The sequence below is a fragment of the Salvelinus namaycush genome, chromosome 34, assembly GCF_016432855.1.
Source record: "Salvelinus namaycush isolate Seneca chromosome 34, SaNama_1.0, whole genome shotgun sequence".
Lineage (NCBI taxonomy): Eukaryota > Metazoa > Chordata > Actinopteri > Salmoniformes > Salmonidae > Salvelinus > Salvelinus namaycush.
This window is the reverse complement of record NC_052340.1, coordinates 20510885-20534020: the sequence shown is the minus strand read 5'-3', so window position 1 is coordinate 20534020 and position 23136 is coordinate 20510885. Positions and strand designations below refer to the sequence as shown.

Sequence of the window (23136 nt, the reverse complement as noted above, 5' to 3'; positions counted from 1 at the left end):
TCCAGGATCACTCTGCGGGGCAGAACAAAGACAGTGGTGGCTTCCTCCAGGAGCACTCTGCGGGGCAGAACAAAGACAGTGGTGGCTTCCTCCAGGAGCACTCTGCGGGGCAGAACAAAGACAGTGGTGGCTTCCTCCAGGAGCACTCTGCGGGGCAGAACAAAGACAGTGGTGGCTTCCTCCAGGAGCACTCTGCGGGGCAGAACAAAGACAGTGGTGGCTTCCTCCAGGATCACTCTGCGGGGCAGAACAAAGACAGTGGTGGCTTCCTCCAGGATCACTCTGCGGGGCAATGGTGTGTGTGTGATGCACTGGAGTGCGTTGCAGACAGACAGGCCATGAGAGAATGTAGGTTAACCAGCTGGTGTGTTGCTCTGCCACTCTGCCAACGGGTATCTGCTCACACAGGTGTAAATACAGCTGCCGGATTTCCCGTTCGCACGCACACACAGCCGGCTATGCAGACAAACAGATGGTGCCTGGATACTCCTGCACAAGTCTGTGTGAACGCAGTTGATATCACCCCTCACTTCAAGGGCCCAACCTGCCGCCTGTGTGTGTGTGTGTGTGTGTGTGTGTGTGTGTGTGTGTGTGTGTGTGTGTGTGTGTGTGTGTGTGTGTGTGTGTGTGTGTGTGTGTGTGTGTGTGTGTGTGTGTGTGTGTGTGTGTGTGTGTGTGTACATTCAGGGGGTCTGGTGCAGGGCAGGAGAGGGATGCACAGCTGCCTGTCTAGCTTCATTAGCTCGCCCCTGACGTCCTCTCTCTGTTGCGGACGGACAGACAGATGGGAGTTAAGGATGGACGGACAGCTATGTTTAATGTACAGGTTTGACTTGAGTAGGACAGGAGCATTATTGTTTTAGTGACTTTGCTGTTGTTTTTACTTGAATTGATAGAGTAGAGAGGAGACCTGGTGAAAAGGTTGTACATGTCTATTTGAGAGTGAAAGGATAATGGCACACTGACTGACAGACTGACAGAGAGACAGACAGAAAGGGTAAAGCAGCCGATCAGTTTTAATTCAAAACATTTCAACTAGCCAGTTTAGGAGTTATCCTCCAGAAGGATGACCTGCCAGTTATACTCTCAAATCTCTCCTTTCTACCTACTGTGTTTTGCTAAGTAGGGCATTATGCAAAAAAATTGGTTTTCCTTTCACCATAAAACAAATCCCTTGTAATAATCGTGCAGATGAATCAAACTAATGATGGCGTGTTTCTAACCACCAGTCTCAGATGTCTAGTGTCTTTATACAGAACTGAAGTGATCTAATATCATTGGGAAGAAACCCCAGTAGCCTGCTGCTTCCATCATTACAACATGTCCCATTCAAACATGACAGGAAAATGACATTTAAATGAAAATATTAAAATCCAGCCATAATTGTGATGCCACCTGTATGTAAATGAAGTTCACAAGGTGCAGTCTCTCTCCTCTGACTCACCGCCTCTTAAAACTACAGACTTAGTTATAGCGTGACTGACCAAGGGAGAGGAGCAGGAGAGGACACATTGACACGCACAGATACTGCCTGAGAGAGACACACACTGGGAAATGTTTCAATAGAGACATGTAGCTATACTGTAGTGTAGCTGTACATAGAGACAGACTGGCAACAGACTCCAAACCTAGGCTGGATATATTATCATGTGGAGGTTTCTTGCAAATCAAATGGGTTCATAACAGATACAGATGAACAGCAAACATGGAACATGATCAATGGCGGTGGCCAAAGGAGGACAGACTGAGTCGTAAAGGCTACTTCAGATCAATAGTAGTGAGAAGTTAGATGGACAGAATGTGAATGGAACAGTCTTGGTATACAGTAACAACACATGGCTGGATGCAGGGCAGGAAGACTCACCCGGAGCGCTTGGTCATGGTGCCCAGGGTCATGGGCTGTTTGATCTGTGCCAGGGGCAGCACTATGGTGAGGCTGGGCAGAGGGGACAGACGAGGGTTACCCAAGTTGTTGTTGGTGAAGTTGTTGTACGACTCCTGGCTGGTGAGTTTAGCTGCACAGAGAGAGAGAAAAGATTTTATACAAGTCCTATTTTATAGTCCAAGTCTAATACTCTGAAAGTAACCATGCAAAACTTCAATGTTTGATGAAACATACATCCTGAAGTCCCGTCCCCCCCCCCCCCCCCACACACACACACACACCTGGGGTCCAAGGCCTTGTAGGAGCCGTGGCCCTGATTGGAGGTAACCAGCTAAAGATGCGGCGCCTCAGAGCCACTAGTACCCAGCAGTCAGTTAATCAGACCTAATCAACAGGACTCACACACACCTCTCTCATCTGAGTGGAGCCCAAGATAAACACAATCAGGCCACGTCAAAGGGCACCACATCTAACGGCCTTAAAGAGCTACATGAGAGAGGGAGCATGTTGTTTGAGAATGGCATAAACACACACACACAAAGACTTGATGCTTGCTCACTGCAGGCTTAGTTGACTTCGAGAATGTGTCCCTTGCTCTCTCAAACTGTGCAAATGAATTACATTTAAGAACTAATTGCACATATGAAAGCAGTAATGTAGAATACATTCATTCCTATGAGTGTAACTGTTGCATGTTTATTTGTATTTCACCTTTATTTAACCAGGTAGGCCAGTTGAAAACAAGTTCTCATTTACAACTGCGACCTGGCCATTTAAAGCAAAGCAGTGTGACAAAAACAACAACACAGAGTTACACATGGAATAAACAAATGTACAGTCAATAACACAATAGAAAAATCAATATACAGTGTGTGCAGATGTAGTAAGATTAGGGAGGTAAGGCAATAAATAGGCCATAGTGGCGAAATAATTACAATTTAGCATTAACATTGGAGTGATAGACGTGCAGATGATGTGCAAGTAGAGATACTGGGGTGCAAAACAGCAAAAAAATATCAATATGGGGATGAGGTAGTTGGGTGGGCTATTTACAGATGGGCTGTGTACAGGTGCAGTGATCAGTTAACTGCTCTGACAGCTGATGCTTATAGTGAGGGAGATATAAGACTCCAGCTTCAGTGACTTTTGCAATTCGTTCCAGTGATTAGCAGCAGAGAATTGGAAGACGGCCAAACGAGGTGTTGGCTTTGGGGATCACCAGTGAAATATACCTGCTGGAGTGTGTGCTAGGGGTGGGTGTTGCTATGGTGACCAGTGAGCTGAGATAAGGCGGGGTTTTACATAGCAAAGACTTATAGATGACCTGGAGCCAGTGGGTTTGGCGACGGGTATGTGGCGAAGGCCAGCCAACAAGAGCATACAGGTTGCAGTGGTGGGTAGTATATGGGGCTTTAGTGACAAAATGGATGGCACTGTGATAGACTACATCCAATTTGTTGAGTAGTGTTGGAGGCTATTTTGTAAATGACATCGCCGAAGTCAAGGATCGGTAGGATAGTCAGTTTTACGAGGGTATGTTTGGCAGCATGAGTGAAGGAGGCTTTGTTGCGAAATAGGAAGCCGATTCTAGATTTAATTTTGGATTGGAGATGCTTAATGTGAGTCTGGAAGGAGAGTTTACAGTCTAACCAGACACCTAGGTATTTGTAGCTGTCCACATATTCTAAGTCAGAACCGTGCAGAGTAGTGATGCTAGTCGGAGTAGTGATGCCAGTCTATTAGGTGTACATTAAATGTACGAGACATTTTTACAGTGAAAACCAATGTCTCAGGCAGGTTCTTATGTCCACCACACCATACCTGGTTTCACCAACATCTCAGGCAGGTTCTTATGTCCACCACACCATACCTGGTTTCACCAACGTCACAGGCAGGTTCTTATGTCCACCACACCATACCTGGTTTCACCAATGTCTCAGGCAGGTTCTTTTGTCCACCACACCATACCTAGTTTCACCAACGTCTCAGGCAGGTTCTTTTGTCCACCACACCATACCTGGTTTCACCAACGTCTCAGGCAGGTTCTTTTGTCCACCACACCATACCTGGTTTCACCAACATCTCAGGCAGGTTCTTATGTCCACCACACCATACCTGGTTTCACCAATGTCTCAGGCAGGTTCTTATGTCCACCACACCATACCTGGTTTCACCAACATCTCAGGCAGGTTCATATGTCCACCACACCATACCTGGTTTCACCAATGTCTCAGGCAGGTTTTTATGTCCACCACACCATACCTGGTTTCAGCAATGTCTCAGGCAGGTTCTTATGTCCACCACACCATACCTGGTTTCACCAATGTCTCAGGCAGGTTTTTATGTCTACCACACCATACCTGGTTTCACCAACATCTCAGGCAGGTTCTTATGTCCACCAGACCATACCTGGTTTCACCAATGTCTCAGGCAGGTTTTTATGTCCACCACACCATCCCTGGTTTCACCAACATCTCAGGCAGGTTCTTATGTCCACCACACCATACCTGGTTTCACCAATGTCTCAGGCAGGTTTTTATGTCCACCACACCATACCTGGTTTCACCAATGTCTCAGGCAGGTTTTTATGTCCACCACACCATACCTGGTTTCACCAATGTCTCAGGCAGGTTTTTATGTCCACCACACCATACCTGGTTTCACCAACGTCTCAGGCAGGTTCTTATGTCCACCACACCATACCTGGTTTCACCAATGTCTCAGGCAGGTTTTTATGTCCACCACACCATACCTGGTTTCACCAACGTCTCAGGCAGGTTCTTATGTCCACCACACCATACCTGGTTTCACCAACATCTCAGGCAGGTTCTTATGTCCACCACACCATACCTGGTTTCACCAACGTCTCAGGCAGGTTCTTATGTCCACCACACCATACCTGGTTTCACCAACGTCTCAGGCAGGTTCTTATGTCCACCACACCATACCTGGTTTCACCAACATCTCAGGCAGGTTCTTATGTCCACCACACCATACCTGGTTTCAGCAGCTGAGTTGGAACTATTTGATGAGACACTATTTCATGATCCACAGAATATATTCCTTTGAAGTTGTACAGTGAATATAATATGAAGTGCCACCTTCAGCTGTAGTAAATATGTAGGTCATCTGAGCAGAACGGAAAACACTCTGCGTGATGGTTGACCTGATCATAACTCTCAACATTAGTTCCATATAATTCTTAAATCACAATAACTTGTTCAATATAAATAATACTCATTCACTAAAGACAATAAGGGGAACAGGATTTACCATTTTCTCCATAAGCTCTACGCTCCATCACGACACACTTCAACTTAGAATATACTATTATGTATTTTACAATACAATCTGTGGTCTTACAAAGATTCAAGTTTAAGTGCTACCGCAGAAAAACAGCATAACCTTCAGCACCAAATCTCAATGATCTTTATCTGAATGTTTTCCTTTCTCCATTGTTGCATCTGAAAGGCGACAACCATTGAGTTTAAAAGCATAACGGGGGGGGGGGGGGGGGGGGGGGCATGGACAAAGAGACAAAAGAAAACAAGCTACAAAAACAACACAATGAAGAAGGAGAGGGTTGGGATTATTATTGGAATCAAAGCAGTGATGGGAGAAGGAGGTTTAGATCATTAAAGTGTTTCTCTGTGTTTCATTAGTGGGGCCAAATAATGTCTTTGTGTTAATCCAAAGAGACCATTTAGATGTGGAGGCCCAACAATACAGCAGGGCCTTTGGAGAGCAGGACGTTATACAAACTTTGTTTGCATCCCAAATGGAGCCCAATTCCCTTTATAGTACACTACTTTTAACCAGGCCTCATGGGGCTCTGGTCTAAAGTAGTGCACTATGTAGGGAATAGGGTGCCACTTGGAATGCAGGCCTCCTCCTCGCTTGGCCTCGGAGCCTCTCCGTCTCTCCAACCCGACAGAGAGAAACAGTGGCCCTGGGCTCTCAAGGGCCCTTCACATTTCAAAAGCACTACACCCCCAGCGCAGCCACCTTTTGTGTGGAAGAGCAGGAAAACATAAGAGGAATTTGAACAGGAAGCAGCCTGTAAAGCCATAATGGTGCTACAGCTGGCCTAAATGTAGGAGAGGAGGAAGAAAAAAATCTTAATGAATTTAGCATCCTTCCAACAGGACACTTCAACCTGCCGCTCTCTCTTTCCAAATCTTTTTCTTCTCTCTGTCTCTCTCCCCCCTCTCCCTCTCTCAATCGTTCTCTCTCTCTCTGTGTCTGCGTGCACCACATTAACCCCCTCACCCCTGACAAACCAAAGAGGAACAGGTGTAGTTGACTTTGGTGGAGCTACCGTGGCTGTTAACTGGACCACTACACCCGCCCCCTCACATATCCCCCCTCCGTTATTCAATCCAAGGATCTAAGAGGCCAAACTCTTCAGAGGCCAGTCAGTGAGGAGAGGACAGGGATGAATGGAAAGTGGTGAAAACCATGCATGGGCAGAAGACGATATCCTCAACACATCCTGGATATCTGCTTGTCTGAGGGGGAGAGAGAGGAGAGTGTCTGGCAGAGAGATAGCTAGCCTAGCGAGGGAGCGAGATGGGGCCATGATTTGATTAATGACTGGGGCGTGATGTGCCTGAGCACTGATACATGACAGCCCCATGGAAAGAAGATCCATCAATGCAAATCCACCCGGGCCAGTCCAGCCAAGGCTCCCACCAGAGGTCAGCATGTCACCTGACCCGGCCTGCTCTCTCTATCACTCCCTCCCTAAATCTCCCTTCAGAGTTTACTTAGCTCCCTCTATATCTACCTCTATCCTTCCATCCTCCTCTACATCCCTCTCTCCCTCCCGTTCCGAACCAATTTGCATCCTCATCTAAACAGCGTCTCTCCGTCTCTCGGTTTCCCTCTCAGCCCTGTCACAGATATCTCGCTTTTGCTGCCCGATTTGCATCCGATGCACACAAGAAATGAGCTTGGCCGTTTCCGAGAAGAAAAAAAAGTGTCTAGACTTTGCAGCTGTTGACAAATATTTTCATGTTGAATTTAAATTGTTTGCACGCGGACTTGGCTGTGAAAAAGCAAGTAGAGCAAAGAGGAGCACTCAGAGAGAGAGAGAGAGAGAGAGACAGACAGATGGAGAGAAAGCAGTGGATGCTCAGCTAGGGAATACTTTGATCTACACAGAGTGTATAAACATTAGTAACACCTGACAGGTTAAATAAAGATTGTTAAGGCTTGAGACAATTAAAACATGGATTGTGAATTGGAAAGACAAAAGATGTAAGTGTCTTTGAACAGGGTATGGTAGTAGGTGCCAGGTGCACCAGTTTGAGTGTGTCAAGAACTGCATGGGTTTTTCAAGCTCATCAGTTTCCTGTGTGTATCAAGAATGGTGCACCACCCAAAAGGACATCTAGCCAACTTGACACAACTGTGGGAAGCATTGGAGTCAACATGGGCCAGCATCCCTGTGGAACGTTTGACACCTTGTTAGAATCTGTGACCCGAAAAATTGAGGCTGTTCAGAGGGCAAAAGGGGGTGCAACTAAATTTTTGGAAGGTGTTCCTAATGTTTTGTACACCTAGTGTATACCGTTTTATCCATTCATGCCTTCCTTGCTTGTCCAAGTTTCCCAGGCATGTTATAATAAAGAGGGAAGGTGGGAGGGAGTGAGGGAGGGGTGGGGGCACAGGAGGTAGGGATTAAAGTGAAGGAGAGAAAGGGGGGGATGAGGAGAGAGGAACAATAGCTACTCTGCAGAGCTGAAGTTTTGTTGTCACGTCAAACCAGCCCTGCGATGGCAATTCCCCAAACTATCATTATTAAAATACTAACTCCCAGGGAAGGAAGGAAGGACAGAAGAAAGAGAGAGAGAAAGAAAGGAGGAGTAGAAAGACAAAAAGGGGATCCCAGATGACAAAGTGAAAACAAATTAGAAGAACCCTTATAAAACACAGATGCTGCAAAGAAAATAAACTTCACAAGATTTACTGTTTTCCCAAAGTATCATAAAAATACATTTGTGGAAAAGCCATCAGAGTGAGTCGCAGGTAAAGACGGAGCACCGGAGCAGGGCCAAGGCTTCTCCCGTCACCATCCTCCTTGGTTTCCTCGCTTTTACAGTCTCTACCTGCCTGCTATGTTAAGGCTGCTATATAGGCGAGGGGAGCTCAAGCCAACCGGTGTGAAAATGGCCTTTCCACAAACCATCCATGATGGAAGTTTGTTTTGGGAGACGTAATTTGGAACACTCATGGGACCGTTAATAAAAAATATACAGTGCATTCGGAAAGTATTCAGACCCCTTCACTTTTTCCACATTTTGTTATGTTTGAGCCTTATCCTAAAATGGATTACATACATTTTTTCCCTCATTAATCTACACACAATACCGCATAATGACAAAGCAAAAACAGGGTTATAGACATTTTTGAAAATGTATAACAAATAAAAAAACAAATATCACACAAGTATTCAGACCCTTTACTCAGTAGTTTGTTGAAGCACCTTTGGCAGCGATTACAGCCCCCAGCCTCTTCTTGGGTATGACGCTACAAGCTTGGCACACCTGTATTTGGGGAATTTCTCCCATTGTTCTCTGCAGATCCTCTCAAGCTCTGGCAAGTTGTCTGGGGAGCGTCACTGCACAGCCATTTTCAGGTCTCTACAGAGATGTTCGATCGGGTTCAAGTTCGGGCTCTGGCTGGGGCACTCAAGGACATTCAGAGACTTGTCCCGAAGCCACTCCTGTGTTGTCTTGGCTGTGCGCATAAGGTCATTGTTCTGTTGGAAGGTGAACCTTCGCCCCAGTCTGAGGTCCTGAGCGCTCTGGAGCAGGTTTTCATCAAGGATCTCTGTACTTTGCTCCATTCATCAAGCCTGACTAGTCTCCCACTCCCTGCCACTGAAAAAGATCTCCACAGCTTGCCACCACCAGAGAACGGGAGAAAGCAATACAAGAGAGTGGTGGAGGGGGAGAAAAGGAAATACCAGAGATTGTGGTGGAGGTTGAGATGGGGGGATCAAGAGAGCCATGGTAGAGGGTCTGGATGTGAATGTCTATCTGCAGGGCTGATCAATGGGCATGGGCCCTCCACAGCTATGTGTCTGTGATCAACAGGACCAGGCAGGCAGTAACGGGATTATGTCCATGTAGTTCAGAGGTAACCAGCCAGGAACCTCTCAAACATACATTACCAGTCAAAGTTTGGACACACCTACCATTTCAAGGTTTTTTTCTTTATTTTTTATTCTACATTGTAGAAAAATTGTGAAGACAACAAAACTATGAATTAACACACATGGGATCATGTACTGTAGTAACCAAAAAAGTGTTAAACAAATCAAATGATGACAGCATTGCACACTCTTGGCATTCTCTCAACCAGCTTCACCTGGAATGTTTTTCCAACAGTTTTGAAGGAGTTCCCACATATGCTGAGCACTTGTTGGCTGCTTTTCCTTCACTCTGCGGTCCAACTCATCCCAATTGGGTTGAGGTCGGGGATTGTTGAGGCCAGGTCATCTGATGCAGCACTCCATCACTCTCCTTCTTAGTCAAATAGCCCTTACACACCCTGGAGGTGTGTTTGTGTCATTGTCCTGTTGAAAAACAAATGATAGTCCCACTAAGCGCAAACCAGATGGGATGGGGTAACGCTGCAGAATGCTGTGGTAGCCATGCTGGTTAAGTTTGCCTTGACTTCTAAATAAATCCCAGACAGTGTTACCAGCAAAGCACACCATCACACCTCCTCCATGCTTCACGGTGGGAACCACACATGCGGAGATCATCCGTGCACGTACTCGGCGTCTCACAAAGACACGGCGGTTGGAAGCAAAATTTGGACACATCAGATTTCCACCGGTGTAAAGTCCATTGCTCGTGTTTCTTGGCCCAAGTAAGTATTTTCTTATTGGTGTCCTTTAGTAGTGGTTTCTTTGCAGCAATTTGACCATGAAGGCCTGATTCATGCCGTCTCCTCTGAACAGTTTATGTTGAGATGTGTCTGTTACTTGAACTCTGTGAAGCATTTATTTGGGCTGCAATCTGAGGTGCAGTTAACTCTAATGAACTGATCCTCTGCAGCAGAAGTAACTCTGGGTCTTCCTTTCTTTTGGTGGTCCTCATGAGAGCCAGTTTCTTCATAGCGCTTGATGGTTTTTGCGACTGCACTTGAAGAAAATGTCAGTGTTCTTGAAATTTGCCGTATTGACTGACCTTCATGTCTTAAAGTAATGATGGACTGTCATTTCTCTTTGCTTATTTGAGCTGTTCTTGCCATAATATGGACTTAGTCTTTTACTAAATAGGGCTATCTTCTGTATACCACCCCTACCTTGTCACAACACAACTAATTGGCTCAAATGCATTAATTAAGGAAAGAAATTCCACAAAATAATTTTTGTTAATCTGTTAATTGATATGCAGCCCAGTTGACTATCTCATGAAGGTGGTTGAGAGAATGCCAGGAGTGTGCAAAGCTGTCAAGGAAAAGGGTGGCTATTTTGAAGATTCTCAAAAATAAAATATATTCTGATTTGTTTAACACATTTTTTGGCTACTTACATAATTCCATATTTGTTATTTCATAGTTTTGATGTCTTCACTATTATTCTGCAATGTAGAAAATAGTAAAAATAAAGAAAAACCCTGGAATGAGTAGGTGTCCAAACTTTTGACTGGTACAGTACATACAGCTCAGAAGTCACTTAACTACCAACGGCATCCTGCAGCACTGCTGACAGGGGAACTGAAAAAGCTAGCACTTAATGGTGTGTGCGTGTCGGTGTGTGTGTGATTGTAAACAGAGCGGTGATACACCCCCCAGGACGCCCCTCAGATGGAGTGAAGAACTCTCCCCGGAAAGGAACGGAACAGGGACGGTGAGCCTGGCAGATACTCCCACATGACCCCTTAGCCAGCAGGGGAGGAAACAGTCTGGACCAGACACACAATCCGGACCAGGCACACACAGAGAGAGACAGTGGTAGAGAAAGAGGGACAGACAGAGAGCGAGAGAGAGAGCATGAGAGCCACAATAGGCAGTATATACCGTCAACAATCTTCATATGGTGATATTTGGGAGTAAATGTCCTGGTTGTTCAGGTGACTTTAAAAAAAACTTTAAAGTTTTAAGGTGACTTTAAAAACAACTAACTATTCCCTTCCTAATCAGCCCACAATGTCTTACACACGGCTGGCAAGAACATGCCTCCTTTAATCAAAGTTACCACGGTTCAACCACATGTTTTACAGCTAGCTAATTAATCAACATCTTTAGAGGCCCACAGTTCTCTGTTCAGCTTCCAAACACAGCCCAAAGTAAAGACTGCTATTTTTGTAACTACTTTTAAATGTATTCGATAACTCATTCCAGTCTTTAAAATATCCTCGATTGAAATGGAGCATGGTAACTTTATCATTATCATCCAATAACAATGGTGGTTACATTTAAATAACTGGTAGCAACCTCAAGAACACTTTCATCTAGATTTAGCTGGCACAATTCAGCAGTATCTAAATCAAGAGAATGTTCATTTCAAAATCCCTAACAGAGAATGCAGTTGAGCACATTTTAAAATTGTCCATCTTCTTCCAAACACAAAATCAGTTATATTCCCTCTTAAGATAAAATGTAATTGCATACGCACAATAAAATAAAATAAATACGCCAAGTCAACAAATCTCTTGGGTTTTATTTTGGTAACACAACCAGCTATATCCTTCTCATAACACAAAGACACCCCATATAATGACAGAACTTCCTTTGTAAAGCACTTTTCATTCAAGCTGGAAATACATAAGGGTGATAAAATTGTTGTGGCCTTAGTGGCCTGTGTTCATGTGGAAGTGGCGGTACCGTAGCAAGGCTGCTTGGCTCTCTGTTGGCTCTCTGACAGGCCAGTGACTCAGGTCATGAGAAGTGTCACCTTTTAATTTCCTCACCATGGGGAAAAGAAAAAACAGATGGCGGCACATCTCAGCCGATCCCTGAACCTACACTGCCCTATACAGAGACATCAGATGGCTTTACCAGAGGACGAAAACACACTAAAGCTTGTCTGATTGAGTGAGTTAAAGACAGTAGGCTACAGTACCACAACATCGAGGTTCAACAAACACTTAGCTAATGCAACTCACTCAGGCTACAACAGGGAGAGTGAGAAACACACAGGGAGAGTGAGAAACACACAGGGAGAGTGAGAAACACACAGGGAGAGTGAGAAACACACAGGGAGAGTGAGAAACACACAGAAACACACAGGGAGAGTGAGAAACACACAGGGAGAGTGAGAAACACACAGAAACACACAGGGAGAGTGAGAAACACACAGGGGGAGTGAGAAACACACAGGGAGAGTGAGAAACACACAGAAACACAAAGGGAGAGTGAGAAACACACAGGGGATAAGTAACTATAATGGAGGCCTGTCTTTTTCTATGAAGTAACCCAGAGTAACGAGACAAGGTTACAATTTGTAAAAGTAAAAGCTGTTCTATTGAGAAACACATAGTGGCCTATGTGTGTGGCACTACGGGTTGAAGCCACAGTATTTCTCTCAACCCATGTTGAAGTATGAAACAGTCTATTTACTTTATTACAACATTATCAGCAAAATCCCAAGGATAAGGGTTTTAGTGGTTGGAGATTAAGCTATAGATCAATCTGGCGCAGAGGTCTAAGGCATCGCAGTGCTAGAGGAGTCACTACAGACGCGGGTTCAATCCCGGGCTGTATCACAACCGGCCGTTATTGGAAGTCCCATAGGGCGATTGGGCCAGCGTCGTCCGGGTTTGGCCAGGGTAGGTCGTCATTGTAAATAAGAATTTGTTCTTAACTCGTTTTTTTTTTTTTTTTTATGAATACCCACAACCAACCGCTGCAACAGTTACATATTCCTTCACCTTGTGTATTTTTGGTTCGCAGCAAACTAGAAAATACAGAGCACACATTTTTTGAGTAAACGGCTTGTTCAATTGCTGTGTGGTTTTACTCTGAGATCTCCGTTATTGACTCAAGCCGAGGTAGGTAGCCGGCTGGGCCTCGAACCGCGAGGAGGAAAAACACACAACTACAGTAAAGCGCTGGCCTGGCTGCCACACACACTTATCTTGATACTACTAACTATGTAATGCTACAAGCTTATACTTCACACTTTATTCATTTATATTTTCTAAACTGTTACCATTTATTTACATTGAGGATTTGAACTTACACATCCTCAGGTGTAGGTAAATGATGTGGTCTTTTTGGATTTGTCATTTTCAGAGGAAATGGTTACTCTCCAAATGTGACATGTCTTAAGCCAATAAACACAAGTGTGTTAACTTGAGAAACAAAAACATATTACACATATTTTCAAAGCTCCCTATTTGAATTTCATTAACATCCCTTTCGGTCTCAGTGAGACAGCAGAATCATAAAACACCACCTACTGTGAATGTATTCAGATACATTAGGGGTCTAGGAGCAACATGTACATTGATAGCAACAAAACATAAATCCTCCTTTAGGGTCTCTTCAGTTCCACACAGTGTATAACATCAAACAAAATCTGACTAAAGCAAAATAATATATTCATTACTGATTCTTCTCTTTAAAACAACACTACAATAAATCAAGACAAATTCACACCAGTAAAAATATAAAATGAAAATGAAACCCAAAACACAATTACTAAACTACCCTACATACTGTGTCTTTAAAGTGGAACTCACGAGGGGAATGTTTTTCAGTGGAAAGGAAGTGACCATTCATAAAAAGGAAGGAAGGAGGAATTACAGAGCCGTCCCAGCCCTTTCTGTTGGGCTAGATTCCTATCAAGGCAAAACTATGAGCCAGTCAAGCTTTACACGTCTTTTCATCGCTTTCTCAGTGGAGTGGAATAAGGCCTGACTGGCATTTTAGAGCCAGGCCAGCTCTCTGCCAAGAGGAACTCTGAGAACACAGCGCCACAAAGAGGATAGCACCGGTACTACACGCTGAGAGACACCATGCAGATACACCGCAAGTCTGAAGTTTCTTTCTATATTTTTTTTTACATTACATGATACAATAAGTTAAAAAGGAAGAGTTTTCAGTTATGATTATGAATCGGTAAGATATCTAATCACATTTTATTTGTCACGTGTCGTAGACAACATGTGTCAAACTAACAGGGAAATGCTTACTTATGGGTCATTTTCCAACAATGCAGAGTTAAAGATAAGATAAAAAATATAAAAAGTGAAAAGGAATAAATACAGTGAATAAATACATTTAAAAAACATGGCTATAATGTATATAGGGAGTAGAAAATAACATGGCTATATACAGGGAGAACCAGTATCGAGTCGATGTGCAGGGGATAGAAGGTAATTGATGTCACTATGTACTGTACATATAGGTAGGGGTAAAGTGACTACAACAGGATAGATTGACAACAGGATAGATAGACAGTAGCAGCAGTCTGTGTGTGTGGCTTCAGTATCTATGTGTGGGCATGTTACGTGTGTGTGTGTGTGTGTGTGTGTGTGTGTGTGTGTGTGTGTGTGTGTGTGTGTGTGTGTGTGTGTGTGTGTGTGTGTGTGTGTGTGTGTGCGCGTGTCCAGTGTGTGTGCGCGTGTCCAGTGTGTGTGCGCGTGTCCAGTGTGTGTGCGTGTCCAGTGTGTGTGCGTGTCCAGTGTGTGCTCGCATAGTCAGTGCAAGAGAGTCAATACAGATAGTCCGGGTAGCCAATTGATTAGCTATTTCAAATCAAAATGTTATTGGTCACATACACATATTTATCAGATGTTATTGCAGGTGTAGAGAAATGCTTGTGTTCCTAGCTCCACCAGTGCAGTAATACCTAACAATACACAAATCTAAAAGGAAAATAATGGAATTAAGAAATATAAATATTAGGACGAACAATGTTGGAGTGGCATTGACTAAATACCGTAGAATAGAATACAGTATATACATATGAGATGAGTAAAGCAGTATGTAAACGTTATTAAAGTGACTAGTGTTACATTATTAAAGTGGCCAGTGATTCTATATCTTTGTATATAGGGCAGCAGCCTCTAAGGTGAAGGGTTGAGTAGCCGGGTGGTAGCCGGCTAGTGATGGCTAGCGGTCTTGTTTAGAAGTATTATGGCTTGGGGGTAGAAGCTGTTCAGGGTCCTGTTCATTTCAGACTTGGTAATGCTTGCCGTGCGGTAGCAGAGATAACAGTCTGTGGCTTGGGTGGCTGGAGCCTCTGTAGTGTCTTGCGGTTGGATGCCAAGCAGTTGCCAAACCAAGCCGTGATGCAGCCAGTCAAGATGCTCTCGATGGTGCAGCTGTAGAACTTTGAGGATCTGAGGGCCCATGCCCTTAGTGATGTGGACACCAAGGAACTTGACGCTCTCAACCTGCTCCACTACAGCCCTGTCGATGTGAATGGGGAGTGTTTAGCCCTCTGTTTTCTGTAGTCCCCGATCAGCTCCTTTGTCTTACTGACGTTGAGGAAGAGGTTGTTGTCCTGGCACCACACGGCCAGGTCTCTGACCTCCTCTCCACAGGTTGTCTCAACGTCTTCGGTGACCCGGCCTACCACCGTTGTGTCATCTGCAAACCTAATGATGGTGTTGGAGTCGTGGGCGGCCACGCAGTTGTGGGTGAACAGGACGTACAGCAGGGGAAGAAGAACGCATCCCTGAGGGGCACCTGTGTTTAGGGTCAGCGTGGCGGAATTATTTTTATTTTACCTTTATTTAACTAGGCAAGTCACTTAAGAACAAATTCTTATTGTCAATGACGGCCTAGGAACAGTGGGTTAACTGCCATGTTCAGGGGCAGAACGACAGATTTGTATCTTGTTTGATGTGTTGCTGCCTACACTTACCAACCTTGGGGCGGCCAGTCAGGGACTCCAGGATAAAGTTGGTGTTCAGCCCCAGGGACCATAGCTTAGGGATGAGCTTTGAGGGCACTATGGTGTTGAACGCTGAGCTGTAGTCAATGAACAGCATTCTCACGTAGGTGTTCATTTTATCCAAGTGGGAAAGAGCAGTGTGTAGTGCAATAGAAATTGCGTAATCTGTGGATCTGTTGGTGCGGTATGCGAATTGGTGTGGCTCCAGGGTGTCTGGGATGATGGTGTTGATGTGACCAGCATTTCAATGCATTTCATGGCTACAGATGCGAGTGCTTCGAGGCAATACTCATGTAGGCAGGTTACCTTGGCATTCAGGGTTACAGGCACTATGGTGGTCTGCTTGAAACATGTATGTATTACAGATTGGGTGAGGGAGAGTTTGAAAATGTCAGTGAAGACTACACTGCCTTTGCTTCCAGTAATGGACAGACTAATCTTTCAATAGGAACAAGAGAAATCAAATCAAATTTTATTGGTCACATACACATGGTTAGCAGATGTTATTTTGAGTGCAGCGAAATGCTTATGCTTCTAGATCCGACAGTGCAGCAGTATCTAACAGGTAATATTGAACAATTCCACAACAAAACCTAATACACACAATCTAGTAAAGGGATGGGATAAGAATATATAGGTATAAAAAATATGGGTGAGCAGTGACAGAGCGGCTAAGATGCAATAGATAGTAAATAACAGATAGTGAAGGATACCGTATACACGTATGAGATGAGTAATGCGAGATATGTAAACATTCTTAAAGTGGCATTATTAAAGTGGCCAATGATATCAAGTCTGTAGGTAGGCAGCCACCACTCTGTGCTAGTTTAACAATCTGATGGCTTTGAGATAAAAGCTGTTTTTCAATCTCTGTCCCAGCTTTGATGCACCTGTACTGACCTCGCCTTCTGGATGAAAGCAGAGTGAACAGGCAGTGGCTTGGGTGGTTGCTGTCCTTGATCTTTTGTGCCTTCCTGTGACATCGGGTGGTGTAGATGTCCTGGAGGGCAGGTAGTTTGCCCCCGGTGATGCGTTGTGCAGACCACACCACCCTCTGGAGAGCCTTGCGGTTGTGGGCAGTGCAGTTGCCGTACCAGGCAGTGATACAGCCCGACAGGATGCTCTCAATTGTTCACCTGTAAAAGTTAGTGAGGGTTTTCAGTGACAAGCCACATTTTTTCAGCCTCCTGAGGTTGAAGTGGCGCTGTTACACCTTGTTCACCACACTGTCTGTGTGTGTGGACCATTTCAGTTTGTCTGTGATATGTACACCGAGGAACTTAAAACTTTCCACCTACCCCACTGCTGTCCAGTCGATGTGGATGCTCCCTTTGCCGTTTCCTGAAGTCCACGATCATCTCTTTTGTTCTGCTGGCATTGAGCAGGAGAATGCTGAGAACGCACCCTTGTGGGGCCCCAGTGTTGAGGCTCAGCTTTCCTACCTTCTCCACGTGGGGACAGCCCGTCAGGAAGTCCAGGACCCAGTTGCACAGGGCGGGGTCGAGACCAAGGGTCTCAAGCTTAATGATGAGTTTGGAGGGTACTATGGTGTTGAACGCTGAGCTGTAGTCAATGAACAGCATTCTTACATAAGTATTCCTCTTGTCCAGATGGGATTGTGCAGTGTGCAGTGTGATTGCGATAGCGTCGTCTGTGGACCTATTGGGGCGGAAAGCAAATTGAAGAGGGTCTAGGGTGACAGGTAGGGTGGAGGTGATATGATCCTTGACTAGTCTCTCAAAGCACTTCATGATGACAGAAGTGGTGGCTATGAGGCGAGTCATTTAGTTCAGTTACCTTAGCTTTCTTGGGAACAGGAACAATGGTGGCCATCTTGAAGCATGTGGGGACAGCAGACCCGAATAGGGATTGGTTGAATATGTCCATAAACACACCAGCCAGATGGTCTGCGCACGCTCCGAGGACGCGGCTAGGGATGCCGTCTAGGCCGGCAGCCTTGCGAGGATTAACATGTTTGAATGTTTCTCACGTCAGCCACAGAGAAGGAGAGCCCACAGTTTTTGGTAGCGGGCCGTGTCGGTGGCACTGTATTGTCCTCAAAGCGTGCAAAGAAGTTATTTAATTTCTTTGGAAGCAAGACGTCGATGTCCGAGACGGGGCTGGTTTTCTTTTTCTAATCCGTAATTGTCTGTAGACCCTGCCACATACGTCTCATGTTTGAGCCGCTGAATTGTGACTGCACTTTGTCTCTATACTGATACTTTGCTTGTTTGATTGTCTTACAGAGGGAATAACTACACTGTTTGTATTCGGCCATATTTCCAGTCGCCTTGCCATGATTAATCGCTCGTGTACAGCAATCGATAAACTTCTAGAATTTAGGTATCCATGTTCGCAAATTAGCTTTCTTAAAATCCCCAGCTACAATAAATGCAGCCTCAGGATATATGGTTCCAGCTTGCATAAAGTCCAGTGAAGTTCCTTGTTGGCCGTCTTGGTATCTGCTTGCGGGCGGATATACACAGCTGTGACGATAACCGAGGATAGTTCTCGTGAGATAATACGGTCGGCATTTGATTGTGAGGAATTCTAGGTCAGGTGAACAAGAGGACTTGAGTTCCTGTATGTTGTTACAATTACACCATGAGTCGTTAATCATGTAACATACACCCCCCCTGCCCTTCTTAACGGAGAGAAGTTTATTCCTGTCGGCGCAATGCACTGAAAATCCTGTTGGCTGTATGGACTCCGACAACATGTCCCCAGTTACTCTGTTTCACGGAAACATGGCTATGTTACAATCCTGGATATCTCTTTGGAAAGCAACTCTTGACCTGATTTCATCTACTTTGTTAACTAGGGACTGGACATTAGCTAGTAACATACTCGGAAGCGTTGGTTGGTGTGAGCGCATCCGAAGCCTCACTAGAAGTCCGCTCCGGGCACCCTCTCCTCCGGCAGCTTTGTTTTGGGTCGGCCTCTGGAATCAGTTCAAATGCCCTGGGAGGTGCAGACAAAGGATCCGCTTTGGGTAAGTCGTATTCCTGGTTGTAGTGCTGTTTGTGCTGATAAGTTGACATCTCTCTGATATCCAATAGTTATTCCCGGTTGTATGAAATAACAAGGTTTTCTGGGCTAACAATGTAAGAAATAATACATTAAAAAAATATATATACTGCACAGTTTCCTAAGGACTAGAAGCAAAGCTGCCATCTCTATCGGCACCATCTTGTAGGGATTATTCAGATGGTGGAATGTGCAGATAGTAGAAGCAACTGTATGACCTCCCACACTTATGGTGTAAACCACATCTTCCTTCATCTATCACTTTACAACGTTTAAAATGTCACTATGCTGAGGTGACTGATATTCATTTCCAGTATGTGTGCCTGCCTTCCTGTGTGTGTGAGTGTGTGTTAGAGGTCATATAGGCCACTGGGGAGCACACAGCATCAAACGTCATGTTTTACGAACGGTGAAGAAAATCAGTGTGTCCTGCACTTCAAAGTGAGCGTTTAAAAATCTCTAATTTTAGAAACTCTCGGACAAGCCCTGGGTCAGAGGGTCAAGTCGTAAACGTGTCACGCCTCGCTAGCGTGACCTTAGTTAGTTACCAACCCCTCCGAGGTAATGCCTGTATCCAAAACGGCACCCTTTTCCCTTTATAGTGGACTACTTCTGACCAGGGCCCATAGGGCTAGGGATCTGGTCAAAAGTAATGCACTATAAAGGGAAAAGGGTGCCATTTGGGACACACAGCAAATGCCATCATCGTACGAGCGGCGTCCGTTACACGCTGACTGTGTTTTGGCCAGAGGACGATGACTGACAGAAAAGGGTGTTGTGAAGGATTAAAGAACCCTGAAAACCAAAACAAGCTCTGTGTTGGCTTGTAATAGCACAGAGGAAGTAACCCTTTTCAACAGTGAATTAACAGTTTCCCCTTGAACTTTGTTTTGCCCTGCGCTGCGGCCTCTGAATGTGGGACAGAAACCACATGACTAGTTGACTGTGGATCCACAATGAACCACCAAGCCATCTATACAGGCCACCAGGAGAAATCAGCATCCCCACTAACAGACGAACAGTCAAGTGTTGATGTTTCATGACTTGGACTGTTTGACCCAAGCTGCAAACACATGGGCGCATGCACAAACACATACACACACAGATGCGAGTGGACACACACACACACGGACGTGAGGGGACACACACACACTCAATGAACCATGGGAGTGGACACACACTTCACTAACCTCTATTATCTATTTTCTTTTTGCATTTTGCTTCTGTTGAACGGAATAGTAGTGGATTCAGTACAGCAGAACTTCCCTTCAACCACAGGAGTGTTTGGACTGAAATGTGTCTGACATTGACAGAAGCACAGCAGAGCGAGGCCACTCTTGTCTACAGTCAGACACTGACCCCAAATCAGCCAGACTCAATGACCACAGACAACTAGTCTACTAAAACCCTACACGCCAGTTTAAAACAAACACATTGGTTTACATGAAACATCTACTCCAAAAATCAAATATGTACAGTATCATTGATGTCTAAGCATTTGAGCAACAGAGCACTCTTGCAGGTTCAGGTTGTGTGAGCTACTTTAGAAACTACGTCTACAGCTAAGCTATATGACTGATGTGCGAATAGAAGTTTAAAACGATTGTCAAACAGTCCTTCACATTGTTACATGGACATTATTAGGGACAATAAAATTAGGGACATTAGGGACAATAAAATAAGAATTTGTTCTTAACTGTCTTGCCTAGTTAAATAAAGGTTAAGTAAAAATAAAATAAATAAAACAATGGGTCCACTGAATTAGAGCTCTGCTCCCTGACCCGAGACAAACATTATACATGGGGTTAGGGCCGGGTTGGGCCTGCTTTTCATCAATAACTAAGGCACGGGCAGGGCTCAGGTATCACAAAATTGATCACTAACATTTTGAAGCTCAGCCATTTGCTCGTGCTCTGCTGAGCAGTACAGTCATATCTGACTAGGATCATAACATGGTGTCAGAAATACTTCAACCTCGTCAAATTTATAGAAAATAATTATGTTCCTTGAGTTTTGGGTTTCGGGCAGGGCCAGGCCTTAAATTCAGAAGAAGCAAATTGGGCCTGAACGTTGCGGGCATGAGTAGGGCACGGGCTTAAAATTCATGCCCACGCAGGGTGTCATGTAAAAATGTTCCCAGCATGAAATAGTTTCCAATCGTTCTGATTGTGGCGTCATGTTGTAATATTTCTCACAGCGTGAAAACGTTCCCATGAACTCAGCCATCCACATAAAGCGATGCACGTGCAATGAATCAAGCTGGGAGAAATATTACAGCATGACCTCACAATCAGAACACAAATCAGAAAGATTGGGAACTATTTCACGCTGGGAAGATGTTTTACATGACACAGGGCTCTTAATTGAATACACTGTCTCAGTTAAATTTAATCATTAGAGACATCAGGTCATCCATTCCTCTGAGGATCCACTGGCAAAGGTCAAAGGTCAAGGGTTAAAACAGGACTTGAGAATAAATAGCAGGATTCCATATTTAAACGGAGAGAGAGAAAAAAGCCCAATTGTAGCCTTCTATTTTTAAAGTGGCCTGGCAGCTCTGAAGGATGTGTACTTTTCCTAGTTCCTTCCCCAAAATCAATGTGTTGTCACAGAGGACAATCAGAGGGCAGCTGTTGTGGCTAGTCTGACTGATTCATTACCCATGTTTCTGACGCCCAGATTCAAGACCAAGAAACAACCTGTTCACAAAACAGACAAGCAAAGTTTTTTGGGGTCAGCGCAAACAGGATAAATCATCTAGCCTCAACACTCGGAAACAGACTAAAATGACAAGATCGGCGTTGCAAAGCAACACAACAGGATGCTGCCAAATCATTCTGAAACTCATGCAACACAAACTTCAGACTGATGGGAAAACAGTTACAGTCAAGGTCACTTAGTCAAAATGCAAGCCAAGATCTGCCACTCAGATTTTGACTTAAACATTGATGACTTAAAAAACGTAAGCCTATGCAACATCAAACAATTCAAAACAGTTATGTAGCATTTAGGTTTGTGCAGTAGGCTATAGGCCCAATACATTATATCACTGCAACTCATGTGAAACTCATGCACCAATTCATTTCGTTACTCCTATGACCAGAGAAATATTCCTCAATATTAAAAAAGACAAGCAACTAATAATAACGCAAGCTTATGGGAACACTTTGATACAGTCATTCATTACAGCTGCAGTGCTGGTTGTAGAGTGAGTGGAAGTAGGGAGAACACACATTTCATGGCTTATAAAAGTGTTGAACAAAATATTGACAGAGCAGACGTCATGATCTCCCCCCACACACACACCATGCAGAGAAAACCCAGCCCCCGGATTCCTGGCTGACTTCATCACAGCCTCCGAGGTCAATAAAAATGAACAGATACGCTATAAATATCAAAGTCCTGAAAAGCGATTGCTCAAACAGTAGTATTTTTGTCTTTCTTCACGCTGTAACATTTATATAGCCATCTGCCACCCCTTGGGGGGCAGCGCACACACACACAGGTATCAGTGAAGAGACTGATACCTAATTGTTGACAGGAGTGATGTGTGAGTCTCTTGCTTCTCTGTCCCTCCTTCACTGCTGCTACAAAAGTTAAACTCCCTCTTACTTCCTCTGTCCCTCCTCTTTCTCCTTCCATCTCCTTCTCTCCACTTTATCTCACTAGATCCTGCACGAGACAAGCTGCGGCGGCAGTACATTCCCTGGGCTTGACGTCACTCTGGCTTGAACGTCCTTCTAACATTGTTTTAAGTGATCTGCCAGTGGTCATTATTACAGAGGCTGGGGGAGAGAAGCCACACAAAGAGTATTGGGAGAGGACTAAAGGACCAAAGGGTGAGGTTCTGGGACTGACAACAGGCTAGGAAGGGAGAGGGGAATTCAGGGCACCACGGCTGGAGAGACTGAGAGAGAGGGGAGAGATGGATGACTGAAGCCCTGACAGTGAGAGGCAGGGAGGGAGGGCAAACTGAGAAGTTATGCAAACAGCATCGACCCTGAACTGTGATTTTTCTCTGTGAACTTGCTGATGAGTATATGTCGACAGGTGTGTGTTTGCGTATGAGTGGGTGTGTGTGCCCACGCGGTAGTGATAGTGTGTGTGTGTGTGTGTGTGCCCACGCGGTAGTGATAGTGTGTGTGTGTGTGCCAGCCAGGCCAGGCGGCTCTAGGGGTGTTTGACCAACAGGACCAAGGCTGTAACAGACAGGTCATAGTCCCCAGCAGAACAAGGTCTACTCAGGTGACAGCCAGTCAGCAGTTGCTGTCACTTACTGGAACTGGAGCCGCCGCTGTCTGAAGAGCTGTGTGCTGCCACACCCACCATATCAGCTATAGCCATGTCACAACACGTTGCG

The 23136-nt window shown here is 44.8% G+C and overlaps 1 protein-coding gene across 3 annotated transcripts in view; it reads right to left on the bottom strand.

Annotated features, from left to right (window-relative positions):
• Nucleotides 1-23136, bottom strand: part of bcas3 (BCAS3 microtubule associated cell migration factor) — a 317356-nt gene that overhangs the window by 219222 nt on the left and 74998 nt on the right. For all 3 annotated transcript variants that reach the window (XM_038973748.1, XM_038973750.1, XM_038973749.1), the window contains exon 16: nucleotides 1865-2015. In XM_038973748.1, the coding sequence (XP_038829676.1) occupies nucleotides 1865-2015 (151 nt within the window). The remainder of the gene's footprint in view (nucleotides 1-1864; nucleotides 2016-23136) is intronic.